Consider the following 14834-nt stretch of genomic DNA (forward strand, 5'->3'; position numbering starts at 1 on the left):
CTCATTTAATTAAGTTTTCTCCATCTCACCTTCTCGCGTCAAATCTACTTTTCTTTCAGTCATCTCTGCCTAGCTCATTCCTCTCTTCTGCCATTGTGCATTTACCTCCTTTCAGATTCCCATCCCTTCCACTTTGTCGTGTATAGTGTATACCATTCGTCTCTTTTCCTTATTCCCAGAGTTCTTCTTTTCAGTTAGCCCCCTGGGCCAAATGACTTGTGTCCCTTGGTATTAATGTACATTCATCGCTCTCTCTCTTTTCCGATCTGTCTATATATAAAAGCATAACAGTCCCTCCCATCCTCCACTCTGTCATCGAACACCCACAACTCACAGCTCGGCCATTACCTTCACCTTCTCTTCCTCATTCCAATGTTCACCCCTCTAACCCCGGTCCCAGCTCCTACCCCCGGCCCCCAACCACACATCCCCCCTTGTGAGCCATTTATCAACAGCAGCATAAAAAGTGACCCGTTCCTCCAACCTGAAAAAATAAGCCAATTATCTGCCTTTTTATGACTTTCATTATTTTACCAGATAATATTATATATATATCTTCGGCCCGAGGTTCAGGGTTCTGGCACCAGACACTCCACACTTAGCTTTATATAATGCTTCCTATTTGGTTGGTGCGCACAATGACAAATAATTACTTAGAGTCAAATAGATGATGTGTACCCGAGGTGCATTACATGGCACAGCAGTCAAGACGCAGCAATGAACAGCAGTCAACCTGCACTGTGAATTGTCAACCTGCGCTGTGAACACTGCATTTTCTCCACAATGATAACAACAGCAAAGTCTGCATTGACAGAGTAAAGTTAGAGAGAAATTATGCAAAAAGAGCTGCCCCCTTTTTACCAATTACATTTAACAGACAGCAGGGACCACAACTGTTACGAGGATAATCAAATGAATGAATGTGTGTGGACTTTCAATGGGTGTTTGTGCGTGTGCCTGTGCAGGCATTCGTGCACATATAAGTGTACGTGAATTAAGATCTTGCACGTGTGTGTGTGTGTGTGTGTGTGTGTGTGTGTGTGTGTGTGTGTGTGTGTGTGTGTGTGTGTGTGTGTGTGTGTGTGTGTGTGTGTGTGTGTGTGTGTGTGTGTGTGTGTGTGTGTGTGTGTGTACACAGGCATATATGTGTGAGCGTGTAAACACTGGCATGCATGCAGGTGCACTCCCAATGTACCTCCAAAGCAGTGCATGACTGTGGGCAAACGGGAGGCAAAGGCCCGTGTGCCACAAGGCTGTATATTGGAGCATGATGGTCCTCGTCCGTCCGTCCCTCCCTCTCGGGGCCTGACAGACGGGGTGCGCTCCTCTCGCATTCACTACCTGGGGCTGTCACTGTTTAATGCCACTGTTTTGCAGCAATATAAAGTGGAGCCGTGACTAAAGAATGCTCTGTGCAAGTCAAGCTGGTGGTGAGTGATTTTGTGGCAAATCTAACGTTGATTATAACGCAGAGTTGAAGAGTGAATTATAACGGCAAACTCAACTAAGAAACAGAATAAAGAACTAATGAGCAAGGGTGATGCGGTACGTTTCCGAGTCCCTTCCCTACCTGCTTGCTTGCAGGCTTCTGGGATCTGTAATGGTATCCCCTGTTGCACAGATAATCTAAGCATGGTCTCTGTGTCACACCATGGCGCGTGGACTAACCAAAGGGGACCCCTTACTAATATTGTCTTACTCTAACCTCCCTCCGCCCCTCGTCTTCGACCGACAGTGGCATCGACTCACTGAGAATTCCTCAAAGCGCATTCCCAATGGATGCTGGCCCACTAAAGCTCCTGGGATTGGTCCACAGTTGTTAACATGGATGGTTAGTGCAGCTCTCATTCCAAAGAACTTCTCCCGGGCTATACGTGTTAGATCGGATTGATCCCCGGTCACGGTGGTCCGCAGCTTGGGTAGACGAGGCAAAAGAAACGACTGCATCTTTAAAGTCTACATAAAACATTCATGGAAAGCATGTGTTGCTTGGGGAGGGCTTATATGGTGGAGGTGCCAAATTGTTTCACAGTCGGATGTTGAACGCACAGGATTGGTAGCACTGGAACTTACACATAACTCCATTGTTGATTTTAGACCCATTATAATATCGGACCCAGCAGTTATACTAAGTTACAGCAGAACTGAAACCAAAAAACTAAAAAGGGAAGGAGTGGCACTTTGTTTCGTGTTTCATTGCGAAGATATACCAAAGGAAACTCATTTTCATGAGTTGATGAAGCTTTCAAGAGGATTGTAATGAGGGCAGTGTACTCGTCGTTGATCCGAACCCTTTACAGAATTATTTTTTGTCAACTAGTGGTGGCCGAGTTTGTTTTCGCTTGAGCAAATGAAGACTCAGATTTGAACTTGTCTGTACAGTTTAGATTATTTATCTAAAGTCTGATTGTGTGAGACCCGGCCCACACAAAACACATCCAACATCGCTGCAAACAGCACAAAAGCCCATATAATAGGATGCTTTTTTTTAATGCTTTTCAAACATCCCAGAGTTCATGTTTCCCCTCAATTCAAACCCACTGCTCACTTTTATTTTCCCAGAGAAAGACCACAATTGTGTATGGCACCAATGAGCCAAAAACCTCTTTCTGTCAGAGATGTGACAGTTCATTTGAAAGGATTTTGGCACAGGAATAGTACCGTCTTTTGACTAATTATGGACCATCTGTTGCCTCATGCCAGGCTTCTCTGACCTCATTCTTCAATCATTTGCTTTGACCAGTGCCCCTTATTGGCTGGAAAATCATTTTAGACAGAAGCCATGTAAGAAAAACCTGTTTTATATGCTCAACCCAACAACCACCAATATTACCCATTAAAAGCACGCTTTTTGTTTTGCCCATTTTGCTCTAAAGCACAGCCTTCGTCTCAGAAAGCCACAATACATTTTCCCTTGTCATTGTGGTTTCATGCACTGATCACAGCATATTTTACACCGTACCTTGACCAGGGAACAAAGCTTGTGGCGTGATTCACCTGTTCAGTCTCCGGCTCAGCAGGTGTCTCTTTGATGCTTTTGTTGTTGTTGTTGTTACACTGTCCCCTTCTCCCTCTCCCACCTTCTCTTTCTCCCTCTTTTCCATCGCCCCTCTCTCTTCTTAGCCCCCTCTCATTTGGTCTCCCTTTTCCCGTTCTCAGAGGAAACACAGCAGGCCACTTTCAAATCAAAATAGCAGGGCAACTCAGGGGAGTAACTGAACGCAAATGCACCATTAACCATAGCAGCTTCTCATTGTACCAAAGAGATCCATTTAATATGTGCCCTGTGTTGCATTCGTTTTTTCCAGTTTTTGAGAAGTACAAAAGGCATTGCCAAACGGAAAATAAAGTATAATCTCTGGCAGAGAACTGTCCACTCAAGTAGTGAGTATTTATTTGTAGCACACTAGAAATTACCGCCCAGGGTACATTTCAGTCACTTTGAGAGTTTTGGGGCTTTCTTCCGATAGTTCCATATTGGTCCGGAAAGTTTGATTGAATCAACTAACTTGTTCCACAGCCAATTTGAGGAGGCTTTATGTTAATATTTAATGTTAAAATCCAATGCCTAATGGTATTTTATGATAACCAGCTAATTTCAATGGCAACATGGTCAACAAGAAGGCAAAAGGATATACCGTACGTCCGCTGAGAGAAAAAGTGGACATAGTTGTGAAGAGGTATAAATGAGACATAACCGTGAAATTAGATAAAGAATCCTTTAAATGTTTCACAAGAAAGGTTTAAATGATTTAACAGTTTGTCTCTGCCTGGCGATTAATGTACTTGAAAAAATCGAACATTTCAAAATCAAACAAAGCTGGAGCGCAACAACAACCAAAGTCCTATTAAGGGCAGGGACACTTTCCTCTAATTTTGTACCCCTGCCACTTACATACAGGAAGCCGCCTCATAATTGTCAGCCGCCTAATAAACTGATAGGCTGAAATAATATTTCCCTTCCCTTTACACAATTTTAAATCTTATTAGGCATATCTTCTCTTTTAAAAACTTGTTTTGACTGTAGTGCCCTTGTTTTAATTTCTCGCTGCCACCACCAGACATCCAATTATATCAAATAAATGATTACATTGTTATTCCAGTAGATTTATTATTTTGTTTATTAATTAGTTAAATTTTTTTAACATTATTGTTGCCCTTTCTCTTTTGTTATTGTTATAAGAAAAGAGAAAGGACAATGATAATAATACAAAAAAATAACACAACATGACTTCATAGTTAAATTGAAATGAGCATTAACAATAAGAATGAGTTAAAAGCTATTTGATAAATGTTGATGCTTTCAGGATGTTGATTAAGGAGGTAATCAGCCGTCACTGTGGGGTCCTGGAGGGATCCTCACGTCCCAGCATGGTCTGGCAGTGTGGGATAGTTGAAGCCAACTTTGTATCTTACTTTATATTGACATTTTGGGACTATACAACGTCATTTGTATAATGGAGTTTGCCTCTGCTACCGAAATAAGTTGATGTTTCAGAAGCCGTCACCCAACCACTGTCTCCACTGCTTGTGCTGAACACCCAGTAAATGTCTGCCTGTTAATTTTTGATAGACGACTTTATCCTCTCTGCAACTGGCTGTAATTGGGGGTTGTAGAAATGAGTGTCCAATCAGGAGAGTCGGAGACAAGTCGGGGAAGGTTTATTTGTGTGGCTCTTCATCACAATGAGCCTCCGAGGGCGGATATGAATGCAGCTGTGAGGACGCCTCGACCAATGAAGAGCTGATAAACACAGCAGGCTCCAGAAGAGCATACACCCCATAGGTCAGTTTCAATGTCCTCGCTTTGAAGAACGACGTAATTCTGCGAAAATTGTGTGCCACGAGTGTTCTGCTGCACATTTTCAACATGAACGTAAGCTGCGCTTGACGCAGTGGAAGTGGTAGCCACTCAAACCAAACATGGCGTCCAGAGACGGACCCAAACTTTGTTAAAGACAGAGAACGTCCCTCTAACAATAGCCCTAAGCCAACATTAAGCCACCATGTTCCTTTTATGGGTGTTCCCAAAGGACCACTTAGGGAGAACATTAGACTACTCTGTTCCAAGTGTTTTCAGAGAAGAGAGTGCTTCACACAAAAACGCCTTTTCCCTGGAAAAAGACCGGGAGTAGTGAGACGCATCACCGAGAAGGAGGAGGAGAGAGGAGAGGACAAAGGGAAGATTGTCTGACCATTTACCTAATTAGCACTAATCGATAGCATAATATCCTTCTTCTGACTAGTCAATTTCCCACTTTGCAGGAATCAAGACAAAAGGTTGAGAAAAAAAAAGTAAAACCCTGGCCACAATTACCACCAAGCACGGCTCCAGTCCAAATCCGTTCCATTCATGGAGGCACCAATTATGGAGTATGTGCTGTCCAGGGTGCCGAACGTACGTCCACTTACCCTGGTATCAGGGTAATGTCTGTCCATGGTGCTGAATGTACCTCTAGTTACCCTGCTAACCAGAGCCACGGTAATGCCTGTCCATGGTGCTTAACGTACCTCTAGTTACCCTGGTACCGGGGGTAATGTCGGTCTTTGGTGTTGAACGGAGCTTGTTACCCTGGTACCAGGGTAATGCCTGTCCAGGGTGCTGAACTTACCTCTAGTTACCCTGGTACCCAGGCTAATGTCTGTTGACGGTGCTGATCCTACCTCTAGTTACCCTGGTACCCAGGCTAATGTCTGTTGACGGTGCTGATCCTACCTCTAGTTACCCTGGTACCCAGGCTAATGTCTGTTGACGGTGCTGATCCTACCTCTAGTTACCCTGGTACCCAGGCTAATGTCTGTTGACGGTGCTGATCCTACCTCTAGTTACCCTGGTACCCAGGCTAATGCCTGTTGATGGTGCTGATCCTACCTCTAGTTACCCTGGTAACCAGAGCCAGGGTAATGTCTGTCCATGGGGCTGATCTATGCTGTCCCAGGTTAATATAACCACTCTAGAATAAGACACTGGCTCACTCCTGGTGGGTGGATAGTCATGTAAGAAGCGCCTGGTTTAAAAAGGAACAAAGAAGACGACGCAAGGACGCTCTTGCACACCATGCTTTACTTTCTTTCCCCCCTCTACTGTGTCCTTCAAATAATACCAGTGTTCAACTTTGGTTCACTTCAGCTGCCTGAATCTCCTGCTTGCCTATATGATTAAAAACAAACAAGATTTGCAACAAAAAAAAAATAATAATAATTATATATTTATATATATATATATATTAGAGCTGTCAGTTAAACGCGTTATTAACGGCGTTAACGCAAACCAAATGTAACGGCGTTACATTTTTTATCGCGCGATTAACGCAATTATTTTATAAAATATATATATTGGCTCAAAACAAAGAAGCAGTAGCCTGACTGCTATGTTCAAATGACATTTGTTCAAAGCAGTCGTTTAATTGCACTATAGGCTCTTTTTTTGTATCGTCCTGTTTTGATCAGTGTATATGCCAATGTTGTTATCAATAAAAAATCATTTGCACAAGGCAAGCCGATGCACTTCACCATGTTGATAAGAGAATTAAAATGAGAAGAATTATGGGACAAAAAAATCAAGGGATATTTAGCATAGAAAAAGAATTTGCGATTAATCGCGATTAATTAGAGTTAACTATGACATTAATGTGATTAATCACGATTAAATATTTTAATCGCTTGACAGCTCTAATATATATATATATATATATATATATGAAAAAGAAAGAGAAAGAGAGATTGGAATACAAAGCTCACCAATCATCTCCATCTAGTGAGCTCTTCCGACAACAAAACTCAAACCAGTATAAATCTTGTTATGCTCTATTAGAAAAAACAAGGTCTCCAAGCCAAGTGGGTGTTGTACATGTGTTACTTCGACATGTGAAAGTCCCTGACTTATGTTCCGATTAGGGGCCCTTTACAGCCTATACGCAGCCTAGGCTCCAAGAGGGTAGCCTTGAGATTGGTGACGCATGGATGCAGCTCTATACACTCAGTAGCTAGGGATTGAAAAAATAAGTCAGCCGTTCATCTATTGTTTACATTTATAGTGTGAGGACCAGGAAGTAGCTTTTTAGAGAAATTAAATTTGGGAGCTTGAAGACCTGATTGACAAATAAATTTCTCCCCATGCATAACATGATTGGACAGAAATAATTTATATCTTATTCCGTCCTGATTACAAATAGGTCAATGGTCCGTCTTTAATAATTTATTCATGGTATGTTTCAATACCAAATTAAATTAAATAACAAAATAGTAAAATCTAATATACAAAATATAATATAGGGTTTAACTAAAGTTTTTCTGTGAATCAAGAAAGAGGCAGAAACAAAAGACAAGGGACAAGGAAAGAAAACACAAAACAAGGGGGAGGGGGAGGAGGAGATGTAGGAAGGTAAAGACAGTTTAACACCGGAAGAGACAGACTGTCTGTTTCACTAAGTGTCCCCCCCTACACAGTGACAGACTGGAACATCCGAGTGTGTCTGACCGTCCTCCCATTGGACTACTACTCTCCTGCATAGTAATCGGAGGCCATAGAAGGAAGAAAGAAGGAACAGAGAGAAGGTAGCAAGATTGAAGGCGTACAGTGCAGAGAGCAACATAACCATAGCAACAGGCAAACTACTTCTCAAAATGTAATAATTTCCTTCGTGGATATTTCTACGTGGGGAGAGCAGGAGAGGTCAGGGCTGTCACAGAAGACAGATATTGATATTCAACACATTCAGAGGATGGCCAGCGCAATAATGTCTTTACCCAGACTATGGAAATAGGACATTGCAACGGGACTAATGTGACTATTTCCATTATGACCATGCAAACAGATAGTTTTTTGAGGGGGCCTGTCAACAGTCACACCAAATGTTAGCAATTTCTATTTTAGGGGGGCATTACAACAAGACATTGATTCATTATTAGTGTCTGAAAATGTAAATGCTTGAAATCCTTTGAGGGAAATGCCCTATGGGTGAGACCCTGCTGTAATAGGCCTGTCGTTTTTAATATCTGTTGCATCCATTCATATTAAATGAGTGAAACCATTCATATTGAATGAGCAGTGCTAAGGCTCCACCTTTATCAAACAAAGTACTTAAAGCAATATTTATTTGTTACAATAAGTGTTGAAAATCTCTATTCTAACCCTGACATAGAGGGTCTGATCAGTCACATGGATCTCCAACTCCCTCCGCTCCACAATAAACAGCAACAAAGTTTCGGTATTTTTTTCCTGTTCCAAATCCGGTGAGAGAACTCATTAAAGAGGAGGTCCTCTCTGGGCTTTCGAGGGCGAGCAGCAGAATTCAGTGTTGACTGACAATGGCGGGAAAGGCAAAGCTCATTACAACATTACGCCTTTAACAAAAGGCAGGGCCTAGTATGCTAAGACAAATGCTAAGAAATGTGTCTTCTGTGAGTGGTGTGCCTACAACTCGCGCCGTCAACAAGTCTGTCTGTTAACGATCTGCCCATCCAACAATTAACGGACAAAACGTTTTAAGAAAGGATCGTGCTAAAAATCCATGCATCTAAATAGTTAAGACCTTGTTCCGACCCGGGGGCTCTTGTAGTATCTGCTTTGGAGTCTGACAGGCGTTATGTCTCTCTCAGGTTTGTTCTGTGGATATTTTCCATCTTGTGAACACATCCTTTCTTGTCCCACCACATAAAAAATGTATCTGTCACGGGGGCATGTCGGGATTCTTTCTGAGGCAGAAAGTACCGGTCTCCTCGGAGTGCATCTCCGTTTACCGTGAGAAAGCCATCTTCCTCGTCGCGTTCTAGCCTCGAGGCAACACCGGCGCTCCTCTTTAGACCACCCCCCCCACCCCCTTCCTCACCCGCGCCTCCCACTGTGGTACCATGAACTCTTCCCTGATCCTCCGTTGGTCGTCTCTGGCCTAATAGGAGAAGCAGGTATCCATGGAGTAACAACGAGACTGTGCAGCAGCAGGTGTCCCCTTCACAGGAGTGGACTATTTTATTACCACTCTCTCCCTCCCTCCCTCTTCTCCTTCTCCCAGAGGTGATGTAGGGCACATATCGAACAGGAGGAGGGGGTGGAAAGAATGCGTTTAATGTAATGAGTTGGATGCATCAACGTGCTATGCTCCTATTTAAATGTATACGACCACTTTCCTGTACATTTTGCAGGTTACATTAAGCAGGTCAAAGCATTTTCTCTTGAACCTTGGCATGCAAAAGTGTTATATCTTACCCCCATGGTGAGTAAAAGCCTTATATTGAAATGCTTGTGAGAAATAAAACATGATGCTGGTAATCCAAAATGGGCACAGCTCCAGCGTTCACCGTTTTATATTGCAATTATTGATTTTGTGAGCATAAAAGCACTTTTATTTATTGAACTCAAATACAAATTCATGTTTGTTTTACTCAATAAAGCAGTGTTTCACTGAAAGTGTCATCCTATGAATATTTATATAAAATAATATTAAACACATTTAATGTCTCCCTAACTTTGTCCTTCCCTTTTCCTTCTCTGTCGTTCTCTCTTATCCCATCTCCAATCTTACCAATAAACTCATCCATCTATTGGTCCTCCACAAGTGTCTTATCTATTAAATGTCTCTAAATGTAGTCTGACCATTATATTGATATGCATATCTGAGCCTACATTATAGGCATTTAGGAATCAATGTTGGTTTATAGTAGTGTGTGTGTGTGTGTGTGTGTGTGTGTGTGTGTGTGTGTGTGTACAAACATGTGCGTGTGTGTGTGATTGTGCGACAGCAGTTGATCAGTGTAGCCAGAGCCTGTCATACAGCGAGCTAAAACCTTTAGCTGATGCTGTGTGTGTGTTTGTGTGGACTAGCAAGTGTATAACCATATGCGTGTGTGTGTTAGTGTTCAAGTGTGTATGTTGGCGTTGTGCGAACTCGTAAGTGTATAACTGGGTCTGAGTGTGTTGCCGTTTGTGTGACTTGTAAGTGTGTAAACTTGTATGTGTATGTGTACTATTGTGCACGTGCATGTGTATGTCTCCCGTGCGTGCCAAAAGAGAAGGAAGCTTGCCTTGCCTGCAGCAAATCGATGTCCCCTTGAGGGAATGTGAGAGAACAACAAATAGAGAGAGGTAGAGATTAAGAGGGAGAGAGAGTCAGCAAGCCTTGGGCAAACACATTTTGCTCCTTTTTCCTCCCCGAAATCAGAGCTTTCCCCATCCCACTCTTTATCAATATTCTGTGCAGGAAACGGTGGCACAGAGCAGCAGACAAGCCAACTCGGAGATGGATTCCATGTATACCCGGTACTTTCACTAAGTGAGGCATCAAGTTGCTTTACTGCTTTTTTTTTTTTGAGAGAAGTCAAAAAGTCAGGCCAACTGGATGCCTGACTTGACTCGAGGGTTGAGGGTGATCCTGCAAGCTTGCTCACTCATTCCTTGAACCCTAGTCCTCAGCACTCAACATAACTTGTTCACTTTAAGTAAGCCGTTAGATATACTTTTCACCTTCTACTCCGTAAGCCTGCTCCAACGAGGCCCTGGTAAATAAGTTAAAGCCCTGTAGGGAGCGCGGGATGTATTGGCCGCGACAGCTATCTGAGAGAGTAAGCTCTGATTGTCTCCTTAAATACCTTTACGCAACAACTATGTACCCAGTGAGCAGTTTGGACATCTGGTGTCCAAGGCTTTCCCTGCAGACGTTCATGGAAGTGACATTTTGATATCACTTGTCTGGGACAAGCAATACGAAGGAGGCTTTGTCCCAGCAGCCTAAATGTCTTTATAACCTTAACCTCGATTTTTGCAAAACCTCAACCCAGTTCAGTGTGCCGTGTCCGTGAATAGAAGACAATTTCATCTGAATAAAGGCTTGTTCTGGGAAGAGTTCAAAAGGTTTCTCAAAGTGCACTCAGCAGTTCCTATTTATTTGTGGTTTGGATTTGAGTGGAGCGCATCTCTGTCAATGTGTTCTTCATGTTGACTGTTGGCTTTCACAGGCAAGTTCAAGAGTCGCACAATTAATCCAAACAACACTCATAAACCCACAGTTAAACAAGGACAATCATGCAATACATTTAACTGGGAAAGAAAGAAAGAAGACTTCATCCCTTCTTTTCATCAATAACTTCAAAAAGGTGCTTACTGGCTTAAATGGACTGGCGCATGAAACGTGTATCTACTTTGTGCGATTCAGTATGTGTTTGTGCGTGTCTACGTTGTTTGGCCGTGTGGCGCTTCCTGATTTTGTGAATACCAGATCTTGTCCTGAGCACTAGAGTTACTGGTAGGGAACCTTGTGGGGGTAAAAAGGACCTACACACATCAGCTCTACTGAGGTATTTAATTTCCGATTCCACCATGCCAACGATGCCTTACCAGTCCCTGCAGAAAGATAATGTTCGCTCCCTGGTGTTTTTGTATTGTGTTTGTGTGTTATTTTTAGTCTGGTTTTCTGTTGTACCACGGTGTGACATGTTTTTATTACTGTTGCCATCTTGTCCAGGATGCTTTTGTGATAAATAGGTGCTTCTGGTTGAATAAATGAAATGTTGGATTCCAGCAAAGGAAATTACACCCAAATATCTCTCGGCTCGCTCCTATTTTTCGTTCAACATAAAATTCCCCGCCCCCCCTTAAATCCCCCATTCATCAATCAAATACCAAAGAGTGAAGAAAAATGTGACTATTTCCAGCAACACCTCCCCACTGTTGAGAAACTTCGACACATAGGTTATACGCCTGCATGTTGTGTGTGTACACGATGAAATCCTTCCAAATTAGTCACTTGTTTGTATTGGGAAGCGTAAGCACAACTTATTACCAATGGAAATAAATGAATAAAAAAAATGCAGGTTCCGGTAATTACCTATGTCTGGGCTGGCAGTAACAAATATTTACCAATGTTCAAGTGCAAGAGTTTAATAGGATACAAATATTTTGGCGTCATAATCAGGATGGAAGGCATTCTCACCGCTGATTCAGTAACCTTGGCTCCTTAGTAAATAACTCAAGTCTTGGCACTTCCAACTCAGGCCAGAGGGGGCCACCGTGCAAAAAAGTGAACCAGTGCAGCTTCAACACCTTCTTAAGGGGAAGGGGTTTGAATCCAGAGGTAGTAGCACAGCAATAGCCAGGCCATTAACCCAGATAGCTCTCTCTGGCTCTCGTCTCCATCCAGACGATGCTCGCCTCTGTGTCTTTTGTCCATTAGCCCTAAAAGCTGCCGTGAACACGCAGCCTTATTATAATGGTGCGCTGTACGTGTACGATTTAATGAACAAATAGCATGCTCTTTACATTATGAAAAAGGTGCGTATAAAAACATCAGTCCATCTGGAGCAATTAACATTTTGTCAGACTAACCGTGGGCTGGGACTTATGCCAACGGCGCAGAGACAGAGGACTATGGCATCCAACACAGAGTAGCACACATACCGAAAAACACTGACTATAAGAACTTGTCTTAAATGTCTCAGTCTGGAGGTGAGAGAACCTGGGGCCCTAAACAGAACCACAGTTCACAACATCAGATGACCCAGATGAACATCCTACTTTGTGTGTGTGTGTGTTCTTGTGTGTGTGTATTTGTAACTCGGCATTGTTCGCTCACTATATCCGAGCAGCATAACAGCAGATGAGATCTAGGCAACGCAACGCAAGCTGTTAGCGGTAGTTGCCAAGGCCAGATTTTAAGTAAATTGCTTAAATGTAACACAAAACAATAGACAGTACTGATATTCTACCACCAAGTATCATGATACTTATAATAAACCTATTATTATAGGTTTACTCTGATATAACTACTGTATTAATAGTTTTTTGCATTTCTTTAAGAAGTGATATGACAAATCTCTCTCTCTCTGTGTGTGTGTGTGTGTGTGTGTGTGTGTGTGTGTGTGTGTGTGTGTGTGTGTGTGTGTGTGTGTGTGTGTGTGTGTGTGTGTGTGTGTGTGTGTGTGTGTGTGTGTGTGTGTACCTGTGGAAGCTCTCTCTCCCTTGGGGGCGTTCTGCGGGCCCCTCTATGGGGGAGGGCAGCAGGTTCAGACACGAGGCGAGGGACTGGCTCGAGTCCTCCCTGGAAACTGAAGGCACACAAACACAATAACATAGATGCACACACAGACAGACACAAACACACATACAAACACACTTATCAGGACATTTATCATAGGCGTGAAAGCATACAGAACCACAGATCCACAGATCCAAAGATAGTAGCTTTGCTCCATTACCGTTGGTCCCTCTCTACGAAATCAATCATACTGCGATGGGCGTTCGCATCAAGCAGCCTATTAGACTCAACGGTGGATTATCCTTTTTGGGGGGACTATAATGGCGAGTCCCTTGGCGCTCCTAAACCATAATTGGTCCATTTTTTAATTGCAGTCCGGGTTGACCCGAGCCGGAGCATCTGGACGGGGTTGACGACGGGGCTGGGATGGGGCCGATCCTCCAGCCAGTGTTAAAACCCCTCTGCTCGCGCCGAGTGATGCTAAAGGGCAGGAGTCACAGCTGGAATTGGAAACGCCGGAGCCCAGGAGTCCAGGGTGCCACCGGCCATAAATTGCCATGAAACTGCCCGATTTTTTAATAAAGGCTACAACTAGCCACCTGAGGGGAGTACGAGGATGGGTGCCATTCAGAGAGCGAGTAGGGACGTGCAAGTGCATTGTGCTATTTTGTGTATGTACATGTTCAAAGGGATGGTGCTGGTGGTGGGGACAGTGGAGGTTTGTAATAAGTGTGTCAGTGTGTGTGTGCTCTCTTGCATTTCTCCCACCTTTTTATCCACGTGGTAAAATACACATGCAAATAGCCCCTTTGCGTGTGTGTAAAGAGCGATAATGGTGCTGATGTCGGTTGGTGCGGAGGTGGATTGTAATAAGGGCGTCATTGCGTGTGTGCGAGAGAGCGATGATGTTAGTGGTGGTGGTGGTAGCAGAGGGGGGTTTATTAAGTGCGTCAGAGTGTGTGTGTGTGTGTGTGTGTGTGTGTGTGTGTGTGTGTGTGTGTGTGTATGCATGCTCTCTTATACTTCGCCCACCTTTTTATCCACATGGTCAAATACGCGTGCATATTGCCCCTTTGCGTGTTTTTTCGAGTGAGGGCTGTGCGAGCCGCCTCAGGTTCTGTTTGACCCAAAGCGTGTCTCTCCGACTCTAAATCTTAATTTGAATGAATAATTTCATGCTGCAGACGGTTACTCCACTGTCTCAAAGCACACAGGCTTAGTCACTTGACTTTATGAAAACAATTTATCAAACCTTCAATTTCATGCTACGGCCTTCAGAACCATTAAGTCTGAATAAAGAAATAACGGGGCATGCAAAGGAAAGGCTGCGAATAACCACGGAGCCATGTATGTGTGCATGAGTGTCTGTCTGTATGTGTGCCTCTGTATGCATGTGCGTTGGTCATGTGTGAGAACGAGGGACTATGTACTGTATGTGTCAACCATCTACTCTCATCATGTTGATGTGCAGTGTTTGTTTACTTTCCATTTTGCCCAGAGCAAAAAAAATATTAGGATGAAGGCAGTTACTGTTCTGCTCATTTAAAATATCCTGACAAGCAATCTTTATTTAATTGTCTTGGACTTCATATTAAAATGCATTTGGTACTCAACTAATATGTGTTGAGTCAAATTATACAGAAGCTGACCTAAAGCCTGGATCAGAGTCAGAATCTAAAAAATACCCTGCATCTCCCATTTAAGTCAAACACAATAAAGAGTGTTGCATGAAAACCAGTTTACTTAAAACATTTAAAGTACACACATTTTAAATCACATTTAACCCATGTTACTGGGAGGAATACAGTTTGCAGTTCTTCATGAACAGATGGTGTTGACTTTGGTTTTGGAATTGACTGATTTGAG

General features: G+C 43.0%; 1 protein-coding gene across 2 annotated transcripts in view; it reads right to left on the bottom strand.

The window, feature by feature from the left end:
• The window catches only part of ccser1 (coiled-coil serine-rich protein 1), a 99271-nt gene that overhangs the window by 72220 nt on the left and 12217 nt on the right, over window positions 1-14834 (bottom strand). For both annotated transcript variants that reach the window (XM_056591519.1, XM_056591518.1), the window contains exon 6: window positions 12933-13038. In XM_056591519.1, the coding sequence (XP_056447494.1) occupies window positions 12933-13038 (106 nt within the window). The remainder of the gene's footprint in view (window positions 1-12932; window positions 13039-14834) is intronic.

This window comes from Gadus chalcogrammus, chromosome 6 (genome assembly GCF_026213295.1).
Source record: "Gadus chalcogrammus isolate NIFS_2021 chromosome 6, NIFS_Gcha_1.0, whole genome shotgun sequence".
Classification (NCBI taxonomy): Eukaryota; Metazoa; Chordata; class Actinopteri; order Gadiformes; family Gadidae; genus Gadus; species Gadus chalcogrammus.